This window comes from Giraffa tippelskirchi, chromosome 1 (genome assembly GCF_054371585.1).
Source record: "Giraffa tippelskirchi isolate mGirTip1 chromosome 1, T2T-mGirTip1v1.2.pri, whole genome shotgun sequence".
Lineage (NCBI taxonomy): Eukaryota > Metazoa > Chordata > Mammalia > Artiodactyla > Giraffidae > Giraffa > Giraffa tippelskirchi.
The window spans coordinates 200561729-200588188 of NC_137275.1; the positions used below are offsets into that span (position 1 = coordinate 200561729).

General features: G+C 52.9%; 1 protein-coding gene and 1 long non-coding RNA gene across 9 annotated transcripts in view; one reads left to right on the forward strand and one right to left on the reverse strand.

The window, feature by feature from the left end:
* Nucleotides 1-5402: 5402 nt before the first annotated feature.
* WNK2 (WNK lysine deficient protein kinase 2) overlaps nt 5403-26460 on the forward strand; it is a 173757-nt gene continuing 152699 nt past the window's right edge. For 6 of the 8 annotated variants that reach the window (XR_014063274.1, XM_081523595.1, XM_081523605.1 and 3 more), the window contains exons 1-2: nt 5405-5647; nt 6221-6894. Coding sequence is in view for 7 of the 8 variants with exons in the window: in XM_081523595.1 (XP_081379721.1) it covers nt 6223-6894 (672 nt within the window). In the remaining variant the exon portion in view is untranslated. Of the gene's footprint in view, nt 5648-6220; nt 6895-26460 lie in introns of all 8 variants that reach the window. The other 2 variants (XM_081523622.1, XM_081523629.1) reach the window with 2 other exon arrangements.
* Nucleotides 19753-23353, reverse strand: LOC145519707 (uncharacterized). The gene is made up of 5 exons (XR_014063841.1): nt 23179-23353; nt 22297-22471; nt 21652-22147; nt 20406-20582; nt 19753-20228 (listed from the first exon to the last, which is right to left on the reverse strand). It is a non-coding gene; the product is annotated as an uncharacterized LOC145519707 (long non-coding RNA).

The window sequence follows — 26460 nt, forward strand, 5'->3', positions numbered from 1 at the left end:
ATCTGGTCCCATCACTTCATGGCAAACAGATGGGGAAAAATGGAAACAATGACAGACTTTATTTTCTTGGGCTTCAAAATCACTGTGGATGGTGACTGAAGCCATGAGATTAGAAGATGCTTGCTTCTTGGAAGGAAAGCTATCACAAACCTAGGGAATGTATTAAAAAGCAAAGACATCATTTTGCCGACAAAGGTCCATGTAGTCAAAGCTATGGTTTTTCCAGTAGTCAAGTACAGATGTGAGAGTTGGACCATAAAGAAGACTGAGCACGGAGGAATTGATGCTTTCAAACTGTGGCGCTGGAGAAGAAACTCTTGAGAGCCCCTTGGACTGCAAGGAGATCAAACCAGTCCATCCTAAAGGAAATCAACCCTGAATATTCATTGAAAGTACTGAAGCTGAAGTTCTAATACTTTGGCCACCTGATGTGAAGAAATGACTCATTAGAAAAGACCCTGATGCTGGGAAAGATTGAAAGCAAAAGGAGAAGAGGGCAGCAGAGGATGAGATGGCTGGATGGCATCACTGACTCAATGGACATGAGTTTGAGCAAACTCAGGGAGGCAGTGAAGGACAGGGAAGCCTGGCACACTGCAGTTCATGGGGTCGCAAAAAGCCGAACATGACTTAGCAACCGAACAACAGTGTTACTCAAGATCCCTGGTTCAAATTCCTGGGGCTTTAGGAGAAATGAAAACATGGAAAATAGCCTGTGATTTCTTCTGCCCATTTCCATATTTCATGATCCATGCAGGTCTCTAGAGCCATGTGGACCTTCTCTTTAGGTCCGCATGACAAACCAAAGTCAATCCTGCTTTGAGACACTAAAAGAGGGCTTGTTCAGTGGGTCTCAGGTGGTGGACACAAGCATCATCTCTTTTGTGCAACCAGAAGTTGTGCCACACTCCATCTACTTCCACCAGAGACGAGAATGAAGGGCAGGCTGTGACCAAGGATGATGATTAGGGTGAATGCACTGCTTAGCTCCGGAATTGACCACAACTCCTGCTGGTAAAGGTTGAAGGCTGGTCTGAAGGTGTGCAGGTGCCCTCTGTGCCCACCTAGCAGTTCCCCACTGAGACTGATCTGCACTCCCACAGCTCAGGCCACTGAATGGGTAGGAACGATCATTGAATGGTCTTAGCTGTTCTTCTTCAGACTCTTAACCATAAGATGGAAATAAACTGTTTCTAAAGGTTGAATCCATAAAAAAAAAAAGTGCCTGGGGTCAGGAACTGAGCTGTGCAGTTTGGGAGTGGTCCCTGAGGGGAGACTGAGGGCTGACAGCATCTCCCACACCTGGAGGCAGGCTCACTTCACAGCAGGGTCATGGGGAGAGGATTTCAAACACTTGCACAGTCAGGATATCTGAGGGCTAAAGCCGTGTTCCCTGGACTGAACCAACAAGGATATATAACGTAGCATCTGGTATGAGCCAAGCTGAGAAAAGTTAAATAACTTTAAGTAACTCACTGCATAGGGGAAAAAAGCTTGAATCATTATTCAGTTGTTTGATGCAAGCCTGCTGAGCATCTCCTGAATGGACAGCTGCACGTGGAAAGACATCCTGCTACGGGTGGTGCAGTGGAAGTCATACTTATTGTTGTTATTCAGTTGCCAAGTCGTGTCCGACTCTCTGTGATCCCATGAACTGTAGTACACCAGGCTTCCCCTTGTACTTCCCTTCCTTTCCGGGAGTTAGTGATGGACAGGGAAGCCTGGCAGGCTGCAGTCCATGGGTCGCAAAGAGTCGGACATGACTAAGCGACTGAACTGAACTGAACTGAACTGAGGCTTCCCTGTCTTTCACTATCTCCCTGAGTTTGCTCAAACTCATGTCCATTGAGTCAGTGATGCCATCTAACTATCTCATCCTCTGTTGCCCTCTTCTTCTCTTGCCCTCAATCTTTCCCAGCATCAGGATCTTTTCTAATGAGCCGGCTCTTCGCATCAGGTGGCCAAAGTATTGGAGCTTCAGCTTCAGCATCAGTCCTTTCAATGAATATTCAGGGTTGATATCTTTTAAGATTGACTGGTTTGATCTCCGTGCAGTCCAAGGGACTCTCAAGAGTCTTCTCCAGCATCACAATTCGAAAGCGTCAATTCTTCAGCACTCAGCCTTTTTTATGGTCCAACTCTCACATCCGTACATGACTATTGGAAAACCTCAAGGCTCCTGGGCAGTGGATTGGCCCCTGGGTGGCCAGCAGCAACAGTGAGGCTGGGAGCCAAAAAAAAATCTACTTCTGCTTCATTGACAACGCTAAAGCCTTTGACTGTGTGGATCACAATAAACTGTGGAAAATTCTTAAAGAGGTGGGAATACCCGACCACCTTATCTGTCTCCTGAGAAACCTGTATTCAGAACAAGAAGCAACAGTTAGTACTGGACGTGGAACAACGGATTGGTTCAAAATTGGGAAAGGAGTGTGTCAAGGCTGTATATTGTCACCCTGCTTAGTTAATTTACATGCAGAGTACATCATGCAAAATCCTGGGCTGGATGAATCACAAGCTGGAATCAAGATTGCTGGGAGAGATAGCAACAACCTCAGATATGCAGATGATACCACTTTAACGGCAGAAAGTAAAGAGGAACTAAAAGTCCACTTAATGAAGGTGAAAGAGGAGAGTGAAAAAGTCACACTTGGGTAACAACTTAAAAACCTCAAAAGATTTTTATTTCTACTTTTTCTATCTTATAAAATTTTAATGAGCACATGCTCTTATTCTCTACAACAGAATATTTTTAAAATTAATTAATTATAGTTTGGTTGCGCTGGGTCTTCATTGCTGCCTGCAGGCTTGAACGCTCACTCTTTAGTTACAGTGAGTGGGGTCTACTCTTCCTTACGGGTGCCTGGGCTTCTTACTGAGGCTTCTCTCATGTGGGCTTCTCTTGTTGTGCAGCGCAGGCTCTAGGCATGTGGGCTTCAGTAGTTGCAGCTCGCCGGCTCTAATTGTATCGCATGCTATTGGTTGCTCCACAGCATGATGAACCTTCCCACACCAGGGATCAAACCTATGTCCCCTGCATTGGCAGGCAGATTATTATTATTATTATTTGGCCACAGAAAGGAGTGACGTACTGATATGTGCTACAACATGGATGAAGTGAAACACCGCTAATGGAAGAAACCAGTCACAAAGTACTGTCACATGATTCCATTTCTATGTGATGGTGCTGTTATTTAGTTGCTAAGTCATGTCTGACTTTTTTGCGGCCCCATGGACTGTAGCCCATCAGGCTCCTCTGTCCATGGGATCTTCCAGGCAAGAATACTGCAGTGGGTTGCCATTTCTGTCTCCAAGGGATCTTCCTGATCCAGGGACGGAACTTGCATCTCTGGCATTGGCAGGCAGATTCTTTACCACTGAGCCACCAGGAAAGCTCATGTGTGATGTTATGAATTAGCAAATCTATAGAGGTAAAACGGAGAAGGCAATGGCAACCCACTCCAGTGTTTTTACCTGGAAAATCCCATGGACGGAGGAGCCTGGTAGGCTACAGTCCATGGGGTCGCAAAGAGTCGGACAGGACTGAGCGACTTCACTTTCACTTTTCACTTTCATGCATTGGAGAAGGAAATGGCGACCCACTCCAGTGTTCTTGCCTGGAGAATCCCAGGGATGGCGGAGCCTGGTGGGCTGTCGTCTATGGGGTTGCACAGAGTCGGACATGACTGAAGCGACTTAGTAGTAGTAGTATAGAGATAGAAAGTAGATCACTGCTAGCCTGGGACTGAGAGAGGGGTAATGTGAAGCTAATGGGCATGGGTTTCTTTTGGAGGTGATAAAAATGTTCTGTAATTAGACAGTGGTGATGGTCACACAACTCTGTGACTATAGTAAAAATCACTGACTTGTACACTCTAAAAGAGTGAATTTCATGGTAACTAAATTATATCCCAATAAAGTTGTTATTTAAAAAAAATCAACACATATTTTCAAATTTGGGAGTAAAAGAAATGTTATATCATCTTATTATAAAAGAAGAAAACAATGCATTATAGAACTGCTCGGCCCCCACTGGATGGGGAGACTTCCCAAGGAGTCAGAGCCCCAGGCGCCCCATCATTTGCCCTCAGTTGCAGGAGGCTCCAGGGCCTCGGAGCCCAAGCTTGGAAGTCCCATATGCCCCGATCTCATCTGCCTGTCCCAGCACCCTTCCTTCAGTCCCTGAGAAGTCTGCCCTGCCCCCATCACCTCAACTCTGCTCTCCTGGCACAGTCCCCCCATTTGCCCCATCCCCTTATGGGACCTGGCTCTCCACTATTTCACTTGTGCCTGGGGTGGACCCCACATAGTCATCAAGTGAGGGGCCACCTCCCCATGCAGTAGCCTGTGGGGGGCACTCAGGGAAGTGGCCTGGCTGCACTGGGTCTGACCACCAGACTGACCCCAGGCTGTCTGAGCCCACTTAAAGGCAGGCCCACCCTCAAAAGTACCTTTTGACTGGGCTCCCTGGGGGCAAGGCCAGACCCTGATCTTCCTATCAGTGGGCTGTGCTGGGAACTGGTTGGAGCAGAGGCAGAGGGTAGGCCTTGTCTCCATTCCTCCCTGCTTCTGTAAGCACTTGTTGAACACCAGCTGTGCACTAACCATTATGTTCATCTCATGGATGAGCAAACTGCAACCTGTCCATTAGCTGCTTAGCTGTGTACTTATGAGTCATGGGTCAGCAGAGAGAGTGAGCTCCCTGTCACGAGAGTCAGGCAAGCAGGGCTGCCCAAAACTACCCCTAAGGGTGCAGAGAGCAAGCACAGAGCACTCGGTCAGGGGCAGGTTCTCTTCGATCCCCCAGCGTTTAGGTTGCCCCTTAAATGTGTGGGGATACTTGCTGCCATATTATGTACATCTGTCAGGTGTGGGTGGGCAGCTGTCTGCCAGCGATGACATGAATTGCCTGTCATTTCCTCCATCACCGGGCAGGCATGATGCCCACATGCCACCAGCATGTCCTAGGGAGCACGGAGGAAGCCAGACTGGCTTGCATGCGTCTGTCTGGAACATGCTTAGCTTCATCCCTTGATAGGCCTAGGTTTGTCCGTCATGGACAGGCTTGAAACGGATAGGCTTGTAATTCAGGATGTCTTCCCGGACTGATTGAATCTTGATGAAATCGGCAGCCTTTCCAAAAGGCAGACAAACTAGGATGGTCAAGCCATTTCTGCAGGGGGGTAACAGACCATTCGCGACCAGCAGTCCGGTGGGACATTCCAAAGATCCTCAGAGGCCAGCAGTGCCCCCTGGAGGGGGAACAAGAGGGCCGCAGTGGGCCTGCGCGGCCCCGGGGGCTGGCCTGCAGGTGGCCGCGCGCGCCCGAGGACAGGTGGGCGTGCCAGGCCCCGCCCCGCCGCGCCGGCCGGGGGCGGGCAGCCGAATGCCCCGCCCTCCTCGCGCGCCGGGTCGGATCCCGTGCCGGAACGCAGCCGCGCGCAGCCGGAGCAGCACGCGGGAGCGCGGCCCCGGCGCGGGCCGGCCAGAGGAGTAGCGTCGCGACCTGGTGCCGTGGGTGACCTGGGTCTGGAGCGCGGACCCAGGCCCTGAGAGCTACCCAGACCGAGCGCGGATCCCGGCCCTGAGAACGGCCTCGCCCGCCCCTGCTGCCGGGCCGCGGGCATGGACGGCGCCCGTTCGCCCTGTGAGTGCAGAGCCCCCCGCCCGCTGCCTTTGTGTGCGCGCCGCGTCGCCGCAGCCCCCTCCCCGCGCGCCCCTCCTGCGCCCCGGGCCGCGTCCTTTGTGGAGCCGCCGCCTGGCCAGTACCTCCTTCTTCCCCAATCTCCTTCACCCCTCCCCGGCCCAGGGTTGAGCCGGGCACGGCGCCCCCACTCCCCCAGCCCGGGCCTCACGGTCCCGTCTTCACCATCTCCACCTCCCAGGGACATCCCAATAGGCCCCTTTCCCCGGGGTTGGGCAGGGCACAGGTGTGCTCTCTTCGGCCTCCCGGTCCCCTCTGCAGCCTCCCCCGGTCCCCCCTGAGACAGCCCTGCAGGGCTCCTCCGCGGCCCAGGCCTGAGCAGGGCACGGCCCCCTCCCACCCAACCCGGCCTCCGGGTCCGGTCTGCAGCCACTCCCCACGGACAGCTCGGCAGGTCCCTCTGGGCCAGGGAGGGCAGGGTGCGGACTCCGGGGCGGTGCTGCTTCATCCCGCGCGCGGCCCAGGCAGGTGCGGCGAGGCCCGCACTCACACGGCCCTGTGTGTCCTTGTCCGCAGAGATGGACGACGATGGCGGCCGCCGAAACGCCCTGGGCGCACTGATGGAGGCCGGGCGCGGTGCGGGGCCGGCGGGCATGGCGGAGCCCGCGGCGGTGCCGCGGGTGCGGGCGGCGCGGCCGGGCCCCCAGCGCTTCCTGCGGCGCAGCGTGGTGGAGTCTGATCAGGAGGAGCCGCCGGGCCTGGAGGCTGCCGAGGCGCCGGGAGCGCAGCCCCCGCAGCCGCTGCAGCGCAGGGTGCTGCTGCTATGCAAGACGCGCCGCCTTATCGCCGAGCGCGCCCGAGGTCGCCCGGCCGTCCCGGCGCCTGCCGCGCCTGCTGCTCCGCCGAGCAACCTTGCCGACCCCGGCCTGGAGCCGGCGGGAACGCAGGAACCTGGCCCGGACCCCGCGCCCGCTCCCGAGCCCGCCCCCGACGGCGGTCCCCGTGAGGAGGTAGCGGCCACGAGGAAGGAGGACGCGGGGGCTCCCGAAGCCAGGCCGGAGCTCGGGCGCGCACGCCGGGAGGAGCCCGAGGAGGAGGAAGACGACGAGGACGACCTGAAGGCTGTGGCCACCTCCCTGGATGGCCGGTTCCTCAAGTTTGACATTGAGCTTGGCCGCGGCTCCTTCAAGACGGTCTATAAGGGGCTGGATACGGAGACCTGGGTGGAGGTCGCCTGGTGCGAGCTGCAGGTGAGGGATGCGCTGGCCGCAGGTGGGTGGTGGGTGAGTGCAGATCCGGCATGGCGCCATGCCTGGCCTAAGCCAACCCTGGCGGCGGCCGTCTGTCTGTCACCCTCTCTGTGGGTGGTTGGTTGTGCTGGCGGTCTGTGTGGTGAAGGTTTGGGTGATGGAGGTCGGACCTCCCAGTGTGTGGTATGTGAGTGTGGCACGATGTGAGCCCATGATGAAGAGGGGGCACTTGGAGGGCGTGTCTTCCAGTGTGTGTTAGTGCTGCTCTTCGAGGCTGTACTGACACAGGCAGTGGCTTTGCTGACTTGGTGTGGGGGCTTCAGAGCCCTGTGTCCAGGTGGTCACAGGGTTGTTTGGGGGACTCGCAGCTGCTCTTAAATGAACACCTTCCTGTATCTTGCAAAGTGTAGATGCCCTAGTTGGGGATATCTGAGGGGCTTCCTTTGACCTGGGGGTCTGTTTATAGTGAGGCCTGGGGGACAAAACCTGGAGGTGTTGTCACTAGTTAGTTCACGAAATGGATGTGTGAGAAGTCCTAAAGTCAAGTCATGCAAAATGCAGGTGGGGTTTGGTTTGGTTTGGTTTGGTTTTGGTTTTGGTGGATATAAAGGCCCTGGACATGCATTTTTCATAACCTTGCCCTCCCGTTGGCTGTGTCAGCCCCAGCCCTAGAAGATTATATAAATGGTAACTCAAGCTGCCCTGGGCCAGTCCTGGAAGCTGGGGTAGCGCCTGTCACAGTGGGTGTTTATGGGCCCTCCCTTGTTTGGGGGAACAGCTGTCAGGCACTGGGCTGGCCTATGCGAGAGCTGGCCGTGCGGGTGTAAGCCTACCTCAGCACCCTGTAAAGTTATAATAGCTGGGCCTGCCAGTCCTGACGCAGGCTGCCTGCCACACTGCAGGCAGCTTTCCTTTTTGGCTCAGAAATGGGATTTGGTTGCTTTGTCCTCTGGGCCCCTGCAGAGTGGCGTGTGTGTGTGTGTGTGTGTGTGCTGGCGAATGTGTCCAGTGTCCACCTGTCCTCAGCCTTTCTCCTAACACAAGAGCTCTGGAGACTGCCCCTCCCCACAGCTCCTTGGTTCTTCTGTGGAAATACAGATTTTTCATGGTGAAGCTAGTGGTGTCCTATTGAGGTCCTCAGAAGGGGCTGAGAGCTCCTCTCCCTCGTGGCTGCAGATTCTGGGCCCTGCTGAGGGCTGGCCTCAGTGGTCTGTGGTCTGGGGCCCTCGGGATGGTGTGCCGGGATGGCACAGTTGTGAGCTGGGCATCACTGCTGTGTGTGAACACACAGGAGAGCGGGGACCCGGAAAGGGAAGATGGGAGAGGAAAAAGGATTCCTGATTCTAGAGTGCGGTCATGTGCCTTCCCTCCCTCCCTTCTTACTCTTGCCAAGTGGCCTGGTGTGGCGCTCCAAGCACCCACTGGTGCTCTGCCACGGAATGCCTCTGCAGGGTAGAGGACAAGAGTGGGGGTGCTGCAGCAGGCAGGAGCTGAGTTCGACCTCAGCAGCAAAGCCCAGCTGATCTGGTTGAGGTGCTGCAGGCTCATGTGACCCTTGGAGGAGGTTGTTAATTCCCATTCCCTTTAAGGCAAGGCAAGCTGTTCTGTCTCTGGGTCCCTGAGCAGAGCGGCACCAGAGTGTAGCTATCCAGGGGGCCTTTCCTCCGGTACTCTTGGTGGGAGTGGGAAGGTGGGAGATTTGGCTTCTACTCTGTCTGATTTTGCTTCTTCTACACTAATTACTGGGGGCCCCATGCCAGCCAGAAAACTGTTCCTGTATCTCCCCTAACAAGAGGGCTGATGGTGCAGCATTTGGGTTCAGCTGCCTTCTGCTGAGTGGGTCTGAGAGGGTTTTACACCAAATGGGGCTGGGACCCAGCTTAGGGCAGCAGCCAGGCATCTGCTGTGTGCACTCTCCTCTTTACTAAACAGGAGGCTGCTGTCTCCCCCATTTGGTTGTTGAGCGCCCACCAAGGTCACCTGTGAGGATCCAGATGATAGAAGGGATGGCAGCATCATGGAAAGAGGCCACCAGCCGTCCTTAGGAGAGGAGAGAAGGGTGGAGGGCAGGGTGCCGAGTCAGTCCGGTTAGATCATTGACAAGTGGTCTGCTGGCTTTGTGTGTGGGGAAGGGGTTTCCGTGTGCACAGGGTGGAGACGTTCATCTTCCACCCAGCACCCAGAGTTCCCCGGCATCAGGGCTCCCAGTGGAGGGTGGGTTGCCGGGAGCATTGCCTTCAGTGCAGGGAACTTTGCAGGATTCCTCCTGCTCTCCAACCCTCCCTTCCCCAGTCCCCATAGGCTCCTCAGCAGGCAGCTTTGGAATGCCCTGGAAATCAACCCTCAAAAGTCTGTTTCCTCCTCTCAACCTTGGGGTCATGGGAGATGTTGGCACCTGCCTGCCTCCCCCATGACTGAAACAATGTCACCGTTCGCTTTTTCTAGGGTTCCCTGCAAAGGGAAGGAAAGGCTGCATTTTTGGACCTAATAAGTCTGGCTTGGAGGATGTAAGATTCCCATGACTTCCAGTTTCCTTCTAGAATTTGCTTTTGAAAGAGCTTTGCAGGAAGAGCAATATGTGTTCACGTCACAGTGAAGGGCAGCGATCTGTTTCACCTCCTGAATTCTCCAGATGTTCAGAGCTGATACTGATTTGGGGGGGGGAGCCATTTTAAAGTATTACCTCCCCTTCTGTTTTATTTTGAATGAACGTGTATTTCTGGCACCAGGACATGTTACAGTAGCAACAGGGACCTAGAACCACTGACTTGACTCTAACTCACGTTTCCCACGTCGGTGTAGCCAGCTCTGGCCCCTCCCAGGCCCCATCCTGTCAGTGCATGGGATAGCTGGGGCTTCTGGTTGACTCTGGGTTGCCATGGAAGGATAGGTGTGGATCACTGACATGGTCCCGCATGACCCAGGCACCCTCTTTCACCTGCTGATGCCTCTGAGCCATGGGCAGGGCCTTGGAGCAGAGAAAATGCAGCCACCCCAGATCCCAGCCAGTGTCCAGAAGCCTTGTGGGAGATGGCCTATTGGCCTTTCTTGGACCACCTGCTTAAGCATCTTTCTCGAGAACTTGGAAGGAACCTTGGTTTTCAGCCCTCTTGGTCAGTACTGCCCGCTCCTGTCAGCAGGCCCCTGCATCCAAAGGAGACAGGTCTCAGGTGCTGTGTGCTTCCTCCTCCCTGCAGAAAGCTGCTGTTACAGGGTTGGGCACTGCCTCCAGGGGATTCCACCTGGAGCTCATGTTTCCTGTGCTTGTGTCCTGGCCTGTGCCCAGTGCGGGAGACATTTTGCCTCATGGAGGTGTCAGCTCTTGACCTTTCTGGAGTCCTTGCAGGGGCTTTGAGGGCCATGAGAGTCCTAAAGAGATACCATGGGGCCTGAGTCCCCTTCAGCCAGGGACGGGTGCCTGGGTCCCTCAGGTGTCATCATGAAGCTGTCCTGCTGGTTGGTACTGCCCAGAGGTGACTGCATTCCCATGGGGTGGTGGTGGCCTGGACTCCAGGCCCGGGAGTCGTGAGGACCACAGGACCTCCTGACAGCTCCTTCCTGTGGCCATGGAGGACTCATGTTTCCAGCCCACCCACTCCAGCCAGGCCTCTGTCCCATTCACTTCCCTGCGCCCTGGATGGGGATAATGCCTCTAGGGGTCTGCCAGGTGCAACCATTTGAGCATGCTTGTCCCCTTACTGTCCTCAAAGGGTCTTCCTGCCATTGGTGTGGCCTGGCACCTCTCCCATGGCTGTACTGGGTGCTGAACTCACACACTGATCATACAAGCGTACCATCGTCTTTCATGGACAGACCAGGCACGTGCCCTGCCGTGTTGGGCAACCTCAGGCCTGGGATTGAGAGGTGTCCCCTGTGGCCTCCATAAGAGACTCAGGTGCTGCCTCATCCACTTTCAGAGGAGCCACAAGCAGCCGGACCTGGCTGACATGGGGAGTCAAGCGGATGTGCAGAGGAGATGGCGCTTGCTTGCTGTAGTAGGCTGCTTGTGTGTGGTGCTTAGTCCCTCAGCTGTGTCCGACACCTTGTGACGCCAGGGACTACAAGGCTCCTCTGTCCATGGGGGTTCTCCAGACAAAAATACTGGGAAGCCATGCCCTTCTCCAGGTGATCTTCCCAGCCCAGGGATTGAACCCAGGCAGATTCAATTGCAGGCGGATTCTTTACTGTCTGAGCCACCAGGAAGGCTTAGAAAGGTCTCAGCTCAATTTGATTGGCGGTCACTGTGCTTTTTTATTTTTATTAAAAAAGAAATCTTTTAAGAGCTTAATTTTGTTGCGAGAGGTGTAATTTGAAAGCAGTTGGGTGTCGGCACTGAATTTGCTTTCTCAAATGATGTCCCATGTGCCACCTTGACCACAGTTCTGGTCTGGTTGGTGAGAAAGCTGGGTGCCAGTTGCCTGAGAAGCCTGTGGAATGCGCTGGGGAGGGGCCCACCAGCGCTGAAGTATCCACGTCCAGAACCCAGAGGGGCCTCCCCTGTCCCCAGGCTTTGGTGGGGGTGTGGTCAGAGTGTGGTCAGCAGTGATGGACAAGCAGCCTGAACTGTGGGTCACGACTGTGGGCACATTGGGCATTGTGGCTCATTCCCTTTTGGAAGAGGGTGCTTCTCTGGGCAAGCATGTGTGTCCCAAGGTGTTCTCAGGGCTCTGGCATGTACCAGGCTGAGTGTTTCAGGCTTGAATTGCCCAGTGACTTGGAGCCCAGAAGGAGGATTCTCAGACTGTCTAACTTGAGTGGAGGGGTAGGGGGCATTTCTCCACCCCCTGTGCCATTTCAGGTGGCAGCTGGGATGTAAGCTGGGGAGTGTGGAGAAGCACATTCAGCACCGAACATAGAGCAGGCACTCTTCTCACCCCATGTGAAGTCGCTCAGTCGTGTCCGACTCTTTGCAACCCCATGGGCTGTAGCCTACCAGGCTCCTCCGTCCATGGTATTTTCCAGGCAAGAATACTGGAGTGGGTTGCCATTTCCTTTTCCAGGGGATCTTCCCAACCCAGGGATCAAACCCAGGTCTCCCGCATTGTAGGCAGATGCTTTACCGTCTGAGCTACCTTTGGCCCCACGCATGCTGGCTAAACAGTTTTAAGAAGCTGAGCTTGAGGTGGAGAGCAAGCTGTATCTGGAGGAGCAGGGAGGCCTGCCTGAGGCTGGAGGGCCTGTGCCTCTGCCTGAACACCTGCCTTATCATCTGAGCTGCAGATAAGGAAAGGGTGTGAACAAAGCAGCTGCAGTCTCCCAGAAGCAGATTAGGATCTGCTTCTGGGCACAGACAATCCAGGAGCTGTGTTTTGGGTGGAGAGACTCCCTTGGTGAGAATGCAGAAGCCTAGTCTGTCTGAGGTTGGCAGCCTTAGTCAGCTGTGGGTTTTCCTCCTTCAAATAGTTTTCAAATCCAGATCTGCTCCTGAGAGACTTAAATTCTAAGATTTTCTAGAATACTTGATCACTGCCTTCAATTTATGTCAGCATTCTCTAAGTAAATGTTAAAGTTTTTAAAAAAGAATAAAAGAGGCAGTGTGGTATAGAGAAATAGATCAATGAAACAGAATAGAGAGCCCAGAAACAAATCCAAATAAATATATGACCTGACCTTTGACAAGGGAGCAAAGGCAACACAATGGAGAAAAATGGTCATTTCAACAAACAGTACTGGAACAACTGAACATCCACATGCAAAAAAAGGAATCTGGACTCAGACTCTATACCTTTCAAAAAAGTTAACTCACAATGGCTCATAGACTTAAATATAAAACACAGAACTTTAAATCTCCTGGAAGATCACATAGAAGAAAACATAGGTGACATTGAGTTTGGCAATTACTTTTTAGATACACCACCAAAGATATGATCTGTGAAGGAAAAGCTTTCTAAGTTCAACTTCATTAAAATAAAAAACTTCTGCTCTGCAGAGGCCTATAAGTGAATGAAAAAACAAAATGCAGACTAGGAGGAAATCTTTGCCAAATGCATATCTGATAAAGGGCTGTTACCCGGAACGGGGAGTCCTGCATTGCAGGCAGATTCTTTACCATATGAGCCACCAGGAAAGCCCCAGAATACACCAAGAACTCTTAAGACTTAACAATAAGAAATCAGACAACCAGATTAAAAAATGGGCCACCTATCTTTTTTTGTGGGTCAGGGAAGGTGAACACAGACCCACCGTCTCCTCCTTGTTTCTGAGCTTGGCTTCTAGAACAGAGGAAAGCTCCTGGAGGGAAAAGTAGAATAAAGACCTTAACAAACATCTCATCAAAGGAGGTATACTGATGGCAAATAACCATATGAACAGATACATCATATATCATTGGGGGAAATGCAAATTAAAACAATGAGATACCACTAAACAACTATTAGAATGGCCAAAATACAAAACACTGGCATCACTGAGTGGCACTAGTGGTAAAGAATCTGCCTGCCAATGCAGGAGATGTAGAGACGTGGGTTCAATCCCTGGGTTGAGAAAATTGCCTGGGGGAGGGCATGGCAACCCACTCCAGTATTCTTGCCTGGAGAATCCCTTGGACAGAGGAGCCTGGTGGGCGACAGTCGTAGGGTCGCAAAGAGTCGGACATGACTTAAGTGTCTTAGCACACGCATGCATGGCATCACCAAATGCTAATAAGGATGTGGAGCAGGTGAAACACTCATTCATTGCTGGTGGGAATACAAAATAGTACTGCCACATACTCTTACGATTCAGCAACCATGCTCCTTGGTATTTACCCAAATAAGTTGAAATTTTATGTCTGCACGAAAACCAGCATGCAGATGTTTATAGCAGCTTTATTTATAATTGCCAAAACTTGGAAGCAACCAGGATAGCTTTCAGTAGTTGAACAGACAAATTATAGTACATCCAGATAATGGAATATTATTCAGTGCTAAAAAGAAAGGAACTATCAAACAACGTAAAGATGGAGCAATCTTTTTTTAACTTATTTATTTTAATTGGAGCTAATTACTTTACATTATTGTGGTGGGTTTTGCATACATTGACATGAATCCGCCACTGGTGTACATGTGTCCCCCATCCTGAACCCCCTTCCACCTCCCTCCCCATCCCATCCCTCTGGGTTGTCCCAGTGCACCGGCTTTGAGTGCCTTGTTCCATGCATCAAACTTGGACTGGTCACCTGTTTCACATATGGTAATATACATGTTTCAATGCTATTCTCTCAAATTGATATGGAGGAATCTTAAATGCATATTAGTAAGTGAAGGATGTCAATTTGAAAAGACTGCATACTATGTACTTCCAATTACATGGCCTTTTGGATAAGGCAAAGCTGTAGAGACAGTTAAAGAATCAGTGGTTGCCAGGAGTTGGTGGGGAGGGAGTGATGAATAGGTAAAGTATGGAGGATTTTTAGGACAGTGGGACTATTGTGTGTGATACTATAAGGATGGATGTGTTAGTTGCTCAGTTGTGTCTGACTCTTTGTGACCCCATGGACTATAGCCCACCAGGCTCCTCTGTCCATGGAATTCTCCAGGCTAGAATACTGGAGTGGGTTGCCATTTCCTTCTCCAGGAGATCTTCCCACCCCAGGGATTGAACCCAGGTCTCCTGAATTGCAGGCAGATTCTTTACCACCTGAGCCATCAGGGAAGCCCATAATGATGGATACATGTCATAAATTTGTCCAGACCCATAGAATGTGCAACACCAAGAGAGAACTGAAATATAAAGTATGGACTTTGGTTAATAATAATTTATCAGTATTGACACATCACTTATAAAAAAGTACCACACCAAAGCAAGGTGTTAGTAATAGACAATACTGCGCAGGTGTGAGGGAGTACAGGGGAACTCTGTTTTCTGCTCAGTGTTTCTATAAGCTGAGAACATCTTTTAGAAAAAAAATAGTTAATTAAAAAACAAAGCAGTGTAACAGCTACATTAAAGAAGTTTGCAGAAATGAAAAAACTCATAATTAAGTGATTATAATTACTTATTATTTTTGCGTATTACCTTCAAGTTCTTGTTTCCCCATATATGGCTTTTATAAATACCATTATAGTCTCTAGGTGTCATTGCTTTTAAAGTTTATGTTTCTAGAGTGTTTCTTAATCCTATGTATTGGTTTGCAAGGAGATTCTGTGGGTTAGGGTCCATTCCTGTCTTTGTGCTTCCTGTCCTCTTGGAGGGGTTTTCCAGAAAGCCCTGCTCGTCTGTGCTCTGAAGAGGGGGAGCAGGCTGCAGCCTGGGCAGAGTGTCCCTGACCATGGAAAGGTGGTCTTGGATTGTGGACTCCCTAAGCATCTGCTTCCAGGAGCTTCTGTGCTCTTGGAGTGGTCTTTATGCCTTGTGCACGAGTCTGGAGGGTCTAGACAGTGGACCCCCTCATGCCCCACCTCCCTGGCGACCAGGGATGGCCAGCTCCTGAGCTGGGATATTTCCCAGGTGCTCAGGAGTGGGGTCTCTTTGGTGGCTTCAGAAATTAAAGATGGCATGGCATGAACCCTGCTCAGGCACATGGGCAGAGGAGGCTGTGGAGGAAAGAGGGGTGCCAGACGAGGCCTGGTGCCCCCGAATTCTGGTGATTTGCACAGAGCTGTCCTCTCTTGGCTTTGGCGGGCGGGGGGTCTCCTTGGCAGTGAGGTTCAGGCCTGACTCTCAGCTGGCCATGAGCAGGATGTGGGCACAAGGGCAGGGAGGAAGCTGTGGTGTGGGGAGCACTTGAAATGGATATGTAGACCTGTATGTGAGTTTATTAGGTCCTCAGAACCACTTTGAGAGGTCTTGGGACTCTGTTTTCACAGATGAGAAGGAAACTCAGGGGAGGTGGCACACATCTAAGCTCACACTGAGGGACAGCAGCTGGTGTCATACTTCAGGCCTCTCCCCTGGATTGTCATTTTCCATGTGTGTTCAGGGGCTTCCCTGGTAGCTCAGCTGGTAAAGAATCCACCTGCAGTGCAGGAGACCTCGATTTGATCCCTGGGTTGGGAAGATCCCCTGGAGGAGGGTGTGGCAACTCACTCCAGTATTTTTGTCTGGAGAATCTCCATGGACAGAGGAGTCTGGCAGGTTACAGTCCGTGGGGTAGCAAAGAATCGGACATGACTGAGCAGCTCAGCATAGCACAACATGTGTGTTCAGAGGGTTGCTGTGGAAAGGGAGGTGTTACTAAATAGGCGTGGGGAATGCTGGGTCAAGCATGAATTGCTGTTGTGGGACTTTTCAGAGCCTTTAAAATACTCACTGTGTTGTGAAGCTCTCAATGGGGCATGGGAGGCCTTGCACCCCTTCCACCTTTTCTTTAGATTTTTGAACATCTCGTGGGACCAAGATGGGTTCTGGGGAGCGTCCTGTTGGCTGACTGTTAGTCAAGATACGTATGTTCTCGTGGCATGTGTTGGCTCCATTTCAAACACCATGGGAGTTCCCATCTCACTCACTGGTGGTGCTGTTGTCAGCACTTGGATCTAAACATGGAAAGCTGGCCTTGCCCTTGACACTTTCTACCTGTCTCAGACCAGAAGCTGCCCTGGAAGGACCTGTCCTCCTTCTGATGTCCATCCCCACCACCCCCAACTCCCAGGCCTCCTGCTTTCCTGACTCTCTCTGTGCTTTCTCAGAAGTGGATAAACTGGGGAAAGTCTTAGCTATAAGCCAAGTGTGGCTAAGCAGTGCAGACCTTTGATAATTCCCTGAATCTGAAATTGGGATGGCCAGTCCAGGGCCTTAGAGACTCAACAGTGTCAGCAGGGTACTTTCCTCAGCCTTGTTGAATTTGTCCCCTGTCTCATTGTCTCATGGTGGCAGAAAAGCTGCCATGGTTCCAGGTATCACAACCATATTTGAAGACAAGAAGCAAGTAGGTAGTTAGGTGGCAGTTAGGTAAGATGTCCATATTTTGGACCATAAAGGGAAATATTGGCCAGTAAGCTTCTTTGGTTTTTCTGGTTTACAGTGAGATAGTGTGGTCTCCCTTAGTTGTAAGGGCATCTGGGAAAGGCTTGATGGTGTAGATGGGTTGTGATTTATCTCCTGGGATGGGGCACAGTGGGTTTTGTTGGTAGAAAGGTGTGGCAGGCAGTGGGCAAGTGCAGAGGGATGCCTTCCTGTGTCTGTCTTGGTTACCTTATCCTCCGAGGATCTGATTGGTGCTCATGTTTGATGAGGCCCTCGTCCACCTGGGCCTGTCTTCTGGCCAGAACAACCCACATACTCTACTTCTTTTAGGTGCCTCCAGGGGCTGCTATGCCATACTCCTCCCACCTCTCACTTCGAAGAGTCTGTGGCTGGGATCCTGTGACCTGGGAGCTCTCTACGTGCCTCCTCTTTCCTTTTTCTCTGAGCTTTACATTTCCCCACAAACTTTTTATTTTGAAAAACTTGATCAGAAGAGTTGAAGTTATCAATTGTTAACATTTTGGCATGTTAGCTTTGTCGCTGTACCTCTGCATGTGTTTTATTTTGGCCCATATACAGCTTGCCCTGAAAACTTCAGCACATGTCTCCTATAGGAGTGAGGATATTATCCTGCAAAACCACAGCTCAGTGTCCCACTCAGATCTAACACGGATGCTGTCAGCCACACATCTGATGTGGACTGTGCCTTCCTAATAGTTTTCCTGTTTAGATCCGGGATACAGTCAAGAGTCCTGCGCTGCATCTGGTTGTTAACGTTAGTTTTCATCTAGAATGGTCCTCCCCTACAGTATGCTGGCACTGGGCCCCTCCAGTGTGTCGGGGTTGTGAGGATGGAGGGGGTTGTGGACAATGGATAGGAGGCCACTGTGAGCTTTTAGGGGAACATTTCCAGCTACCTAATTTCTAGGAGGGTGATGGACATGACCGTGCTGAAACCTGAAAAAGGAAAAACTGCCTCAAATGTCTTTCCTCTGACATAGCAGTTTTCACTTTGGTACGTGCCCTTTTTGTCTCTTTTTTATGTTCTTGGGTATTTTGCAAAGTCATAATTGTAGCATTTGTACTAATGTGTGTGGTGATGGTGAATCACCGCATGCCTGCAGTTTCTACCTCCTTGAGCTTTGGTGAGAGCCCACCACAGTGATGAGTGGGTCTGCCAGCCTCCTTCTTCCCTCGGAGGTAAGTTCAGGGTAGGCTCACCCCCCCGCCCTGTCCACAGCTGGGCCCAGGGTTTTGCATGCCCCTCTCATCTCTAGATTGGGGCCAGACCTTTCAGGGTGCCTCTCCCGGCGCTGTGGGGGATGCAGCGTCTCTGCCCAGGTGCTGCTGTGGTCTCTGGGGCGCCCCACAAGGAGCTGGCTGTTGGGTTGTGTCTCAAGCCAGGAAGTTCTCTTGCTGCTCTGGCCAGCAGAAATTCACTGACACCTGCCCCAGCAGGTTCTGAGGCATTTCTTCTCTTTAATTAAAAGTTTCAAGTGGGAGAATAAATTAGGCTTTTTTGGAAGAAGCGTTGTAAGCGTGAAGGGTGGCGGAGCGAGGACTGGGGGCAGGGCAGTGGTGTAGTCACCAGGTATATTCCTGGGTGTGGTGAGGGCCCATGCGTGCTTGCATTTTAGAGGTACTCTATCATCCTGAAGTGTTTTGTGGCAAAAGAAGTGATTGACTTAAGGGGACTGCAGGGTCATTTGGTGAGCAGCAGTGTGAGGGTCCTCTGCCACTGCTGAAAGCCTCCCACGCCCCCCATCCTCTCAGGTCTTTGGGACCATCCTGTGTTTCCAGTTGGAAGCAGATTCCTGAAGGTCTAGGTCTTGATGGCCACAGCCACAGGCAGAGTGGGCTGGTTCCAGGGAACCCTGGGGAACAGTCTAGATGTCTGTACTGTCTCGGGCCCTGGGGACACAGGTAGCACCCCGCCTCTCCCTGGCTGTGCACTGGACCTGTGGCATATGAGAGTGATCTGCTCTAACATTTGCTGGGGAATGGTTGGTCGTGTTCCCCCTCCCACCTCCCAATGTAAGTCTTGACTTGGTCATCTGGACTGTTGGGCTCCTAGGGGGACAAAAGCTGCCCTCAGTGGTGGCTGTCTGTCTTTTGGCAAGCTTCTTAGGGGCATCCGGTTGGAGTGGTTCTGCCTTTGAGGTTTCTGGGTCAGGAATCTGGGTAGAGGACATGGGGCCTGAACTGTGGACATTGTGTGGGTGCTGAGTGGTCTGGAACCTGGAGCTGCCATGTGGGGAGAAGGTTATCAGGGGGGTGTTATCTCCATTTCATGGAGAGGGACAGCAGCTGTGTTGTGTGGGGAGGGTGGCGGGCTCCTGATGTCTCGGGTGAGTCCTAGTTTTACCATGGGGTGATGGTGAGCACTGGTCAGCACAGACTCCTCTGGTGCTATGAGTGATTTGGAGCCCCTCAGAGGGGGCTGGTTCCAGGGAATGGTAGAGAGTGTGAGGCAGGGGTGTCCCCAGGCACTGGGGACCCTGACTGTGAGTGGGATTCTTGGCCAGTGGACCCACCGTCCCTACCTATACTGACTCCTGGGGTTTGGGCTCAGCCTCAGGAGGGCTTGCCTGCCTCTGCCCATCTTGCTTAGTTGCCTTTGCAAGTTTGAGGTTAACATCCCCTGGACAGTACCCCTGGGGTACCTACAGAACTAGTGTGGGTTTTTAGGGCCCTTGGGTGGTCTGCCCTGGCTGGGGTCTGGTTGTTGTGGCTGCAGGCCCGGCTCAGCCCGAGGGGAGGTATGCACAGGTGACTGCATTTGCTGTTTGTGAAAAGAAGGTTAAAAGGGAAACTGGGAAGTGAATGAACTCACCTAGGCATACTTCAGAGGAAGAGGACAGGGTGAGTTTAGGGAAAATGATAAAACATGTTAAAAAACTATCAGTTAGAAATAAAATGAAGCAAAAGCAGATGAAAATAAACAGTGAAAGTTTTTAAAAACAAAATGCTGAATGATGGAGGGGCATTCATTTATTATCATGGAAATCAAACTGCTGGAGCCCACATAGCAGGTCAGTGTGTTGTGAGCCCCACCTGGCAGAGTAGACGCTTCCCCCGCCCCAGGGCCCCTTGCCCGGCTGGTGCCTTACGGATCGCCTGCCTGCCCTAACATTTCCTGCACGTAGATCACACAGTGTATGTTCAGTCTTTTGTCTGCTGCCCATGCACGTCAGTATGCCTTTGGGACTCAGCCCTGGCTGCACCAATCACGGTCGGTCTCTTTTCTGCTGTGTAGGTGTCCTCAGTCTGTCAGCCTGTGGACAGACTTGGGTGGTTTCCAGTCTGGACTGTAATGGATTAGAGGGAGGCCGCAGAGGTGGAGGTGGGGATCAGGGGCTGCTCTCTCCTTGTCCTCAGCAGCACGAGGCCCCTGCTTGTCCGGGCTGTGGTAGATGCCCACTCATGCCCTTGCTCTTGACTTCCTGGGAGTCCTGAGTATGGAGAGCCCTTCTGTACTTCTTGCAGTGGGGTCAGTGTGGAGGCAGCCTGCCCTGGGCTCTGTGTCCAGGCAGCAAGGACCCAGACCCATGGTGGGCATGCTCGCTCCAGTTGGAGAGAGCAGCTGCCTGGCAGGAAACTCCACCCCTCTCGCCGCCCCGCCTTCTCACCTGCAGCTCCCCGTGTCCTGGGAAGCGTGGTGTTTGGCTCACGGCTGGCCTGCCTGAGATGTCCGTCAGCCTCTGTAAATATTTGATGACGGAGATGATAAAAAACAAAGCCCTGCTCTGTTCCTGGAGGGGAGCAAGATGGTGACTCTGGAACGTTCCGGCCCTGCTGACTGCTTCCTGGAGAGGATTATAGATGCATTTTTGAGGCAGGCCCTTTGTGTCCTCAGTCTGGCAAGGCAGAGCGGAGACAGTGTAGCCAACTTTCCACCTGGAGCCTGGCTGGGCCTCTGTGAGTGCTGCTGGCCAGCCAGGGGTCACAGTGGGATCTTGCCCTTCAGATGTGACCTGGGACAAACCCCTGGCCACAGGTCCTGGGGAGGAGCTCAGAGAAGCCAGGGGACTAGGGTTTGGCATAGGCACTGGACCTTAGAGCAGAGGGGTTAGTGGCTGGCCAGTACTGTTGGGCCCTGGTGGGCTTAGCTAGAGTGTCACAGGTATATCATATGCCTGCCCCTGTGGCCCTACCCCTGTGGTCCTGCTCCATTGTCCTTCCCTTGTGGTCTTGCCCCTGTAGTCCTGCCCCCATGGCCCTGTCCCCATGGCTCTGCCCCTGTGGTCCTGCTCCCTTAGTCCTTCCCTCATGGCCCTGTTCCCCATGGCCCTGCCCTCGTGGTTCTGCTCCCACAGTCCTTCCCTCGTGGCCTGGATGTGGCAGCAGCGGCCTCTGACTCTGGCTTCCCCACCACTGTCCGTTGCTTGTGCAGGTTGTGAGTGTGGTGAAGATGCCCTGTCAGGCTGTGCTGGCCTTTCTGTGCACTTATATCTGTCGCCTTGGGTCTGTGTGCCAGAGTAGAGGCCTCCCTGCCCCGTGGGCACTTCTGTGGGAATGGCAAACCCTTTGAGGCACCCTTGCTGAGGGGGAGCAGGCCTCCAGGGTTCTGGAGTCAGGGCCACGGCCCTACCAGACAGTGAAGGCCCTCTCTTTGGGTGGGGCAGGAGCTGCTAGTGGGCCTCTGTGCTCTTGAGGGTGGAGGCAGGTGTTCCAGGTGGGTGTTTATGGCTGATGGCCTTTCAACGAAGGGTTTCTGCTGTGTTTTCTCTTTGGAGGAAGGAAGATATTATGGGTGGGGTGGGGGTAGGTATAGTTTGGTGGAGGTTGAATTAACGAGAGTTTCAAAGGACCTTGTCTCTGAGTATAATTATTAATGGTCATGATAAGAGCTATGGCAGTTTCCTGAAAGCTCACCGAGGACCTGTGTTAACGTGTGTGCTTATGTTTCTCACTGAGTCCTGGTTGCTGCCCCAGGAGGCTGGTTTATCTTCTGAGGCCCAGGAAGGCTGTGCTTGCTGGAGCTGTCCTCCACTGCCCTGGGGCTGCCTGTGCCTGGGATTCCTGTCGGCCACTCAGAGTACTGTCAGTCCTGCTGCGGGGGCGAGGCTGGAGCCCCCACTGCCCGGACCTGGAGGGGCCATTCCTGGGGGCTGTGAGCAGGGGGCCAGCCAGTTTGACCCAGGCAGGGGGGCAGGGCACTGTCGGGAGCCTTGAGCACGTTTTGCTGAACCTGGTTTGTGACGTGAAGCTGGAGTGAGGGCCCCCGGGCCTGATGGGCTGGGTGTGGCCAGAGGAAGGTATGGAGGCCAGGAGGGGGCACAGGCTTGGCAGCATGGATAGATGGCCCCATGTGGGCAATGATAGATGGGATGTAGATGAAAGGGGTCCCACGTGGGGCTTCCTTCTTCATCTAGGGAGGGAAAAGATGAATTAAAAAGATGGCATTACCCCCTGAGTCTCAGTTGTGAGACTGGGTGATGGCTGGCTTGGGGAGAGATGTGTCTGGTGTGAGTGCTATAGACAGGGGCTCTGGTCAAGGAAACACACTGGCGGTCTTACCCTGGTCAGTGGGCATGAGGGGCTGTTGCAGGCTCTTGCAGGGGTGATATGAAAACAGGGTTCAGGGACAAGGGCTTGACAGTTGCATGTGAGATGGTGGGAGCAGTAGAGGCACTGGGTAGCTGTGGCCCCTTCCTCGGACCTGTCCATGCAGGCAGCCTCCTAACTCACATCACTGTTGGGGGTGGCAGAAAAAATGAAGGCCCCACCTGTGGCATGTGATGAACTGCCTGTGGCCCCAGGAAGGGGTGGCTTTGCTCTCTGGGAGGCATGTGTAGCCAGCCCATGGGCTCTGAGGGGTCTATCCCAAAAGCTCCTGCCTGGGGCCTGGCTCTGGGCTGATGGCACATGGACCCCCTCTACCTGTCACAGAGCTGCACGTGTCCTGTGGCCAGAGAGTCGAGTGGCCCTTACCTGCCAGATGGGACCTCCCAGGGCTGGGGTCTCCATGGCAGGGAGAGGGAGTGCGGGAGAGGACACAGCCAGCTGTCCTGTGGCCATTCCCTTGGACTCCCTCCTGGAGGGCTGTCCTGCTGCTCCCTATAGGCCAAGAGTAAATTCAGCCCATAGGAGGTAACTGCTGCTAACTGCTAAGTCGCTTCAGTCGTGTCGGACTCTGTGCGACCCCATAGACGGCAGCCCACCAGGCTCCGCCATCCCTGGGATTCTCCAGGCAAGAATACTGGAGTGGGTTGCCATTTCCTTAAGGAGTCAGTGAATAGTAGGAATCAAGGCTCTCTGGGGAAATATGTTGGACTTGAGCTCAAATCAGAAAAGTGTTTGCATCTGTGGGAGATCCTGTTTTCCTCCCTCCATTCTGGTACAGATATTACTGTTTAGTGACCTCCCTCCCCAAAGTCTGTATTTGCAGATCAGCTTTACCAATGATAGGAGGCATGAGGGCCAGGGTTGGCCAGGTGCCTCCTTCCAGCTGACCAGCCCTTCTCTCCTGCCCCCTGCAGGCACCCTCTGTACCCCACCATCTCTTTGCAATCTCATCTCTGTACTCCCTTCCCCCAAAAGCCCCCCTCCCCCATCTCTGTCCCCACCCCCTGCTTAACAGGAGCTCTGTATCCATAGCAACAGTTGCTGCTGTGGAAGCCACTGCCTGCCTCCTCATCCCGTGGGGAGGTATTTTTGGCACTGCAGAGAGATATTTATTTTATTTTTGGTTTGACTTTTCCTCTTTGAGTGAGCACTACACAGACAGAACTGGGGGCAGTGTTCAAGGAGGCCTTTGCACTGGGAGGGGCGCCGGGCCCAAGAGCCGCCTTGTATAGACGTGGGCCCTTCCCCAGGGGATCCTGTAGACTCCGTCAGAGATGATGGCTCCTTTGAGCAGCCTCTGGGGACGTAGATCTTGGGGTCACAGATTGTACTAGGGGTTTGGGGCAGTGACTCTGGACAGCAGGAGAAACCAGCGGGGTAACCCTGGACATGAGGAGTGGTCTGACTGAAGCCCTGAGGCCTTGGGTCTGAGCCAGTAGTCACAATAATAGCTCACTGGGAGCATGCAGGGCATTGGCCTTTTGGGCACCAGCCAACCTAGTGCTGGCCCTGGAGCCTAACGCTGTAAATTCCCGTGATGCTGCCTGGGCTCCATTTTACAGGCTGGGGATACTGATGCCACCAGGGTGGTCTTGAGCACCTTGGCTAGACATCTCCTTCTGAGACATCTTCCTGTCCCCCCCAAGGCCCACGGATGGCAGAATATCTGGGCTCAGCTTCTTCCCCTAGTGTGTGAAAGTGAAAGTCTCTCAGTTGTGTCCGAGTCTTTGTGACCCCATAGACTATATGCTGCTGCTGCTGCTGCTAAGTCGCTTCAGTCGTGTCCGACTCTGTGCGACCCCATAGACGACAGCCCATCAGGCTCCGCCGTCCCTGGGGTTCTCCAGGCAAGAACACTGGAGTGGGTTGCCATTTCCTTCTCCAATGCATGAAAGGGAAAAATGAAAGTGAAGTCGCTCAGTTGTGTCCGACTCTTAGCGACCTCATGGGCTGTAGCCTACCAGGCTCCTCCATCCATGGGATTTTCCAGGCAAGAGTACTGGAGTGGGGTGCCAGAATATTGGAGTGGGTAGCTGTTCCCTTTTCCAGGGAACCTTCCCAACACAGGAATTGAACCCAGGTCTCCCTCATTGCAGGCAGATTCTTTACCAACTGAGCTATCAGGGAAGCCCTCCCCTAGTGTGTCGGGCCCCCCTTGTTTCTTTGGGGGTTGGGACTGTACCCTTCTTTTGCTCTAGTCTTGGCCACTGCTAGTAGAGGTGACCCCCACATATGGCACCTGCCCCAACACAGCTTTGCTCCTTACTGGGAGTGCCACTGGGATGCCCGGGAGACCCCAGGGGCATGGGATCTGCCCCGTCTGGCCCAGGCACACCCTGGCATGAGGCTGGGGGCTGTGGGTTTCCAGTGTCCTTTACTGAGATATCAGGGGGGCTGGCGGCCAGATGGATAATGGAGTGGACAGGTCTTCCCATGAGCCAGTGCTGGGGTTGATGTGTGCTGGGTTTGTCCTCGAGGGACTATCACTGAGGGTGGTCCACAAGGCATCTGCTGCCATTGGTGGGGAGCTGTGGCCCCTCGAGGAGGGCGTCCAACCCCCTCTCATGGGTTTCCTTGTTGAGGAGGTGGCTGGGTGTGCTGCACTCCAGGGTGACTAAGAGTTGCTCCCTGATCCTTCACGTGATGGCAGCTTGCAGGGGGCCGTGGCATTGCTCATGATGCCCATGACTGGCCAGGTTTCCTGCAAGGGTCATGACAGGGCATCCAAATCAGAGTCAAGGGCACTGGTGCTGACTGAGGGCCAGAAAACCCAGTTGTTATTTCTGATTTATCATCATGGAAATTCCATATACGTCAGAAAGTAGACTAATAAACCTCATCCCACCCCAAATTATTATCAGGAGGTTCCTATATTTTATCTTCTCAATCTCCCAGTTTTGGATAAGCTCCCAAGTACAGACCTGAGGGGTTAGACCTGCCCAGATCTCTGGAGGGACCTTAGTTACCATCACTGACAGACAATACCTGCCAGTTCCCCCCTAACCCCTGCAGAGGGTTGCATTTCCCATTAATCAATACACAGTTAGTGCTCAGTGCACACTTGGGAGGATTGGACTGGTCCATCTTCTTTGTCCCCCGGGAGGAGATGGAGCTCAACAGGAAGAAGCATTCAGGGTCTGTGGGTTTTACAGAATCAGGAATTCTGTCTCCAGTGAGTGTGTTTGGTGCAAACCCAAAGCCATTTATAGAACAGATGCCAAAGGGAGCACTTGAAATAAACGCCATGGTAACCTCACCCTGGGGAGGAAAATAGCCTTGCAGTAAGCGTTGCTGCTGCCCAGAACATGATCTGGGGATGTAGCTGGCGAGTGCTTTTTGTGTTTAGTTTCATGAAGTTTAGCAGATTGCAGAGAATGGGGGAAACAGAAGGAAGGAAGAGAAAAGTCCCTGTGCCCTCCTCCCTGAACTCAGCCCCCCATTCTCACTGGTCCTTTTGTTCTCACCATGTGAGTTTTATTAAGTCCCCACTTGGTGCTTTTCACCCTTGGCCATCTCACCCCTTTTCTTGGTAGTTGGGGATTATAACTGCCCTGTAGACCACATGATCTGAGTCACTGCCGCCAGGCCTGTCCTGGGATGTCTGGTTATTTCTCAAAATTATAAATAACCATGCAGTGAAGAATTCCAGACACACATACACGCACGCACGCACGCATTGTGGTTTTGGATGGTTTCCCTGTGGAGAAGCACTAGGCTGAGAGTCCCAGGTGGGTTCTGCAGGACTCACAGGCTGTGGGTGCACTTCTGGGTTGCGGTGCCTGTTGGACAATGTGAGCAACTGCAAATGGAGTTTTAGTGTTAACATTATCTGCCGCCCTCTTCTGTTGTATTCTCTGAGAAATATTGTAAATACAGTAGAGGAAGTAGCTTTTTATAGGGAAGAGACACCTGGCTCCTGTCTGCGGTCCAAGGGTAGGAATGTGCCTCTGCCTGTGTCCTGTGTGTGTGCATTCACACACGTGCAGTGGGGCTGCGCTCAGCACTTCCCCGGCTGCTCAGACGGCGGGTTGGGGGGCCGTTGCTGAGGAGGAGCAGCTCCGAGGAAACAGCTGTGCCAGGCGGAGGGAACAAATGCTGCGTTGCTGGGAGCTGGGT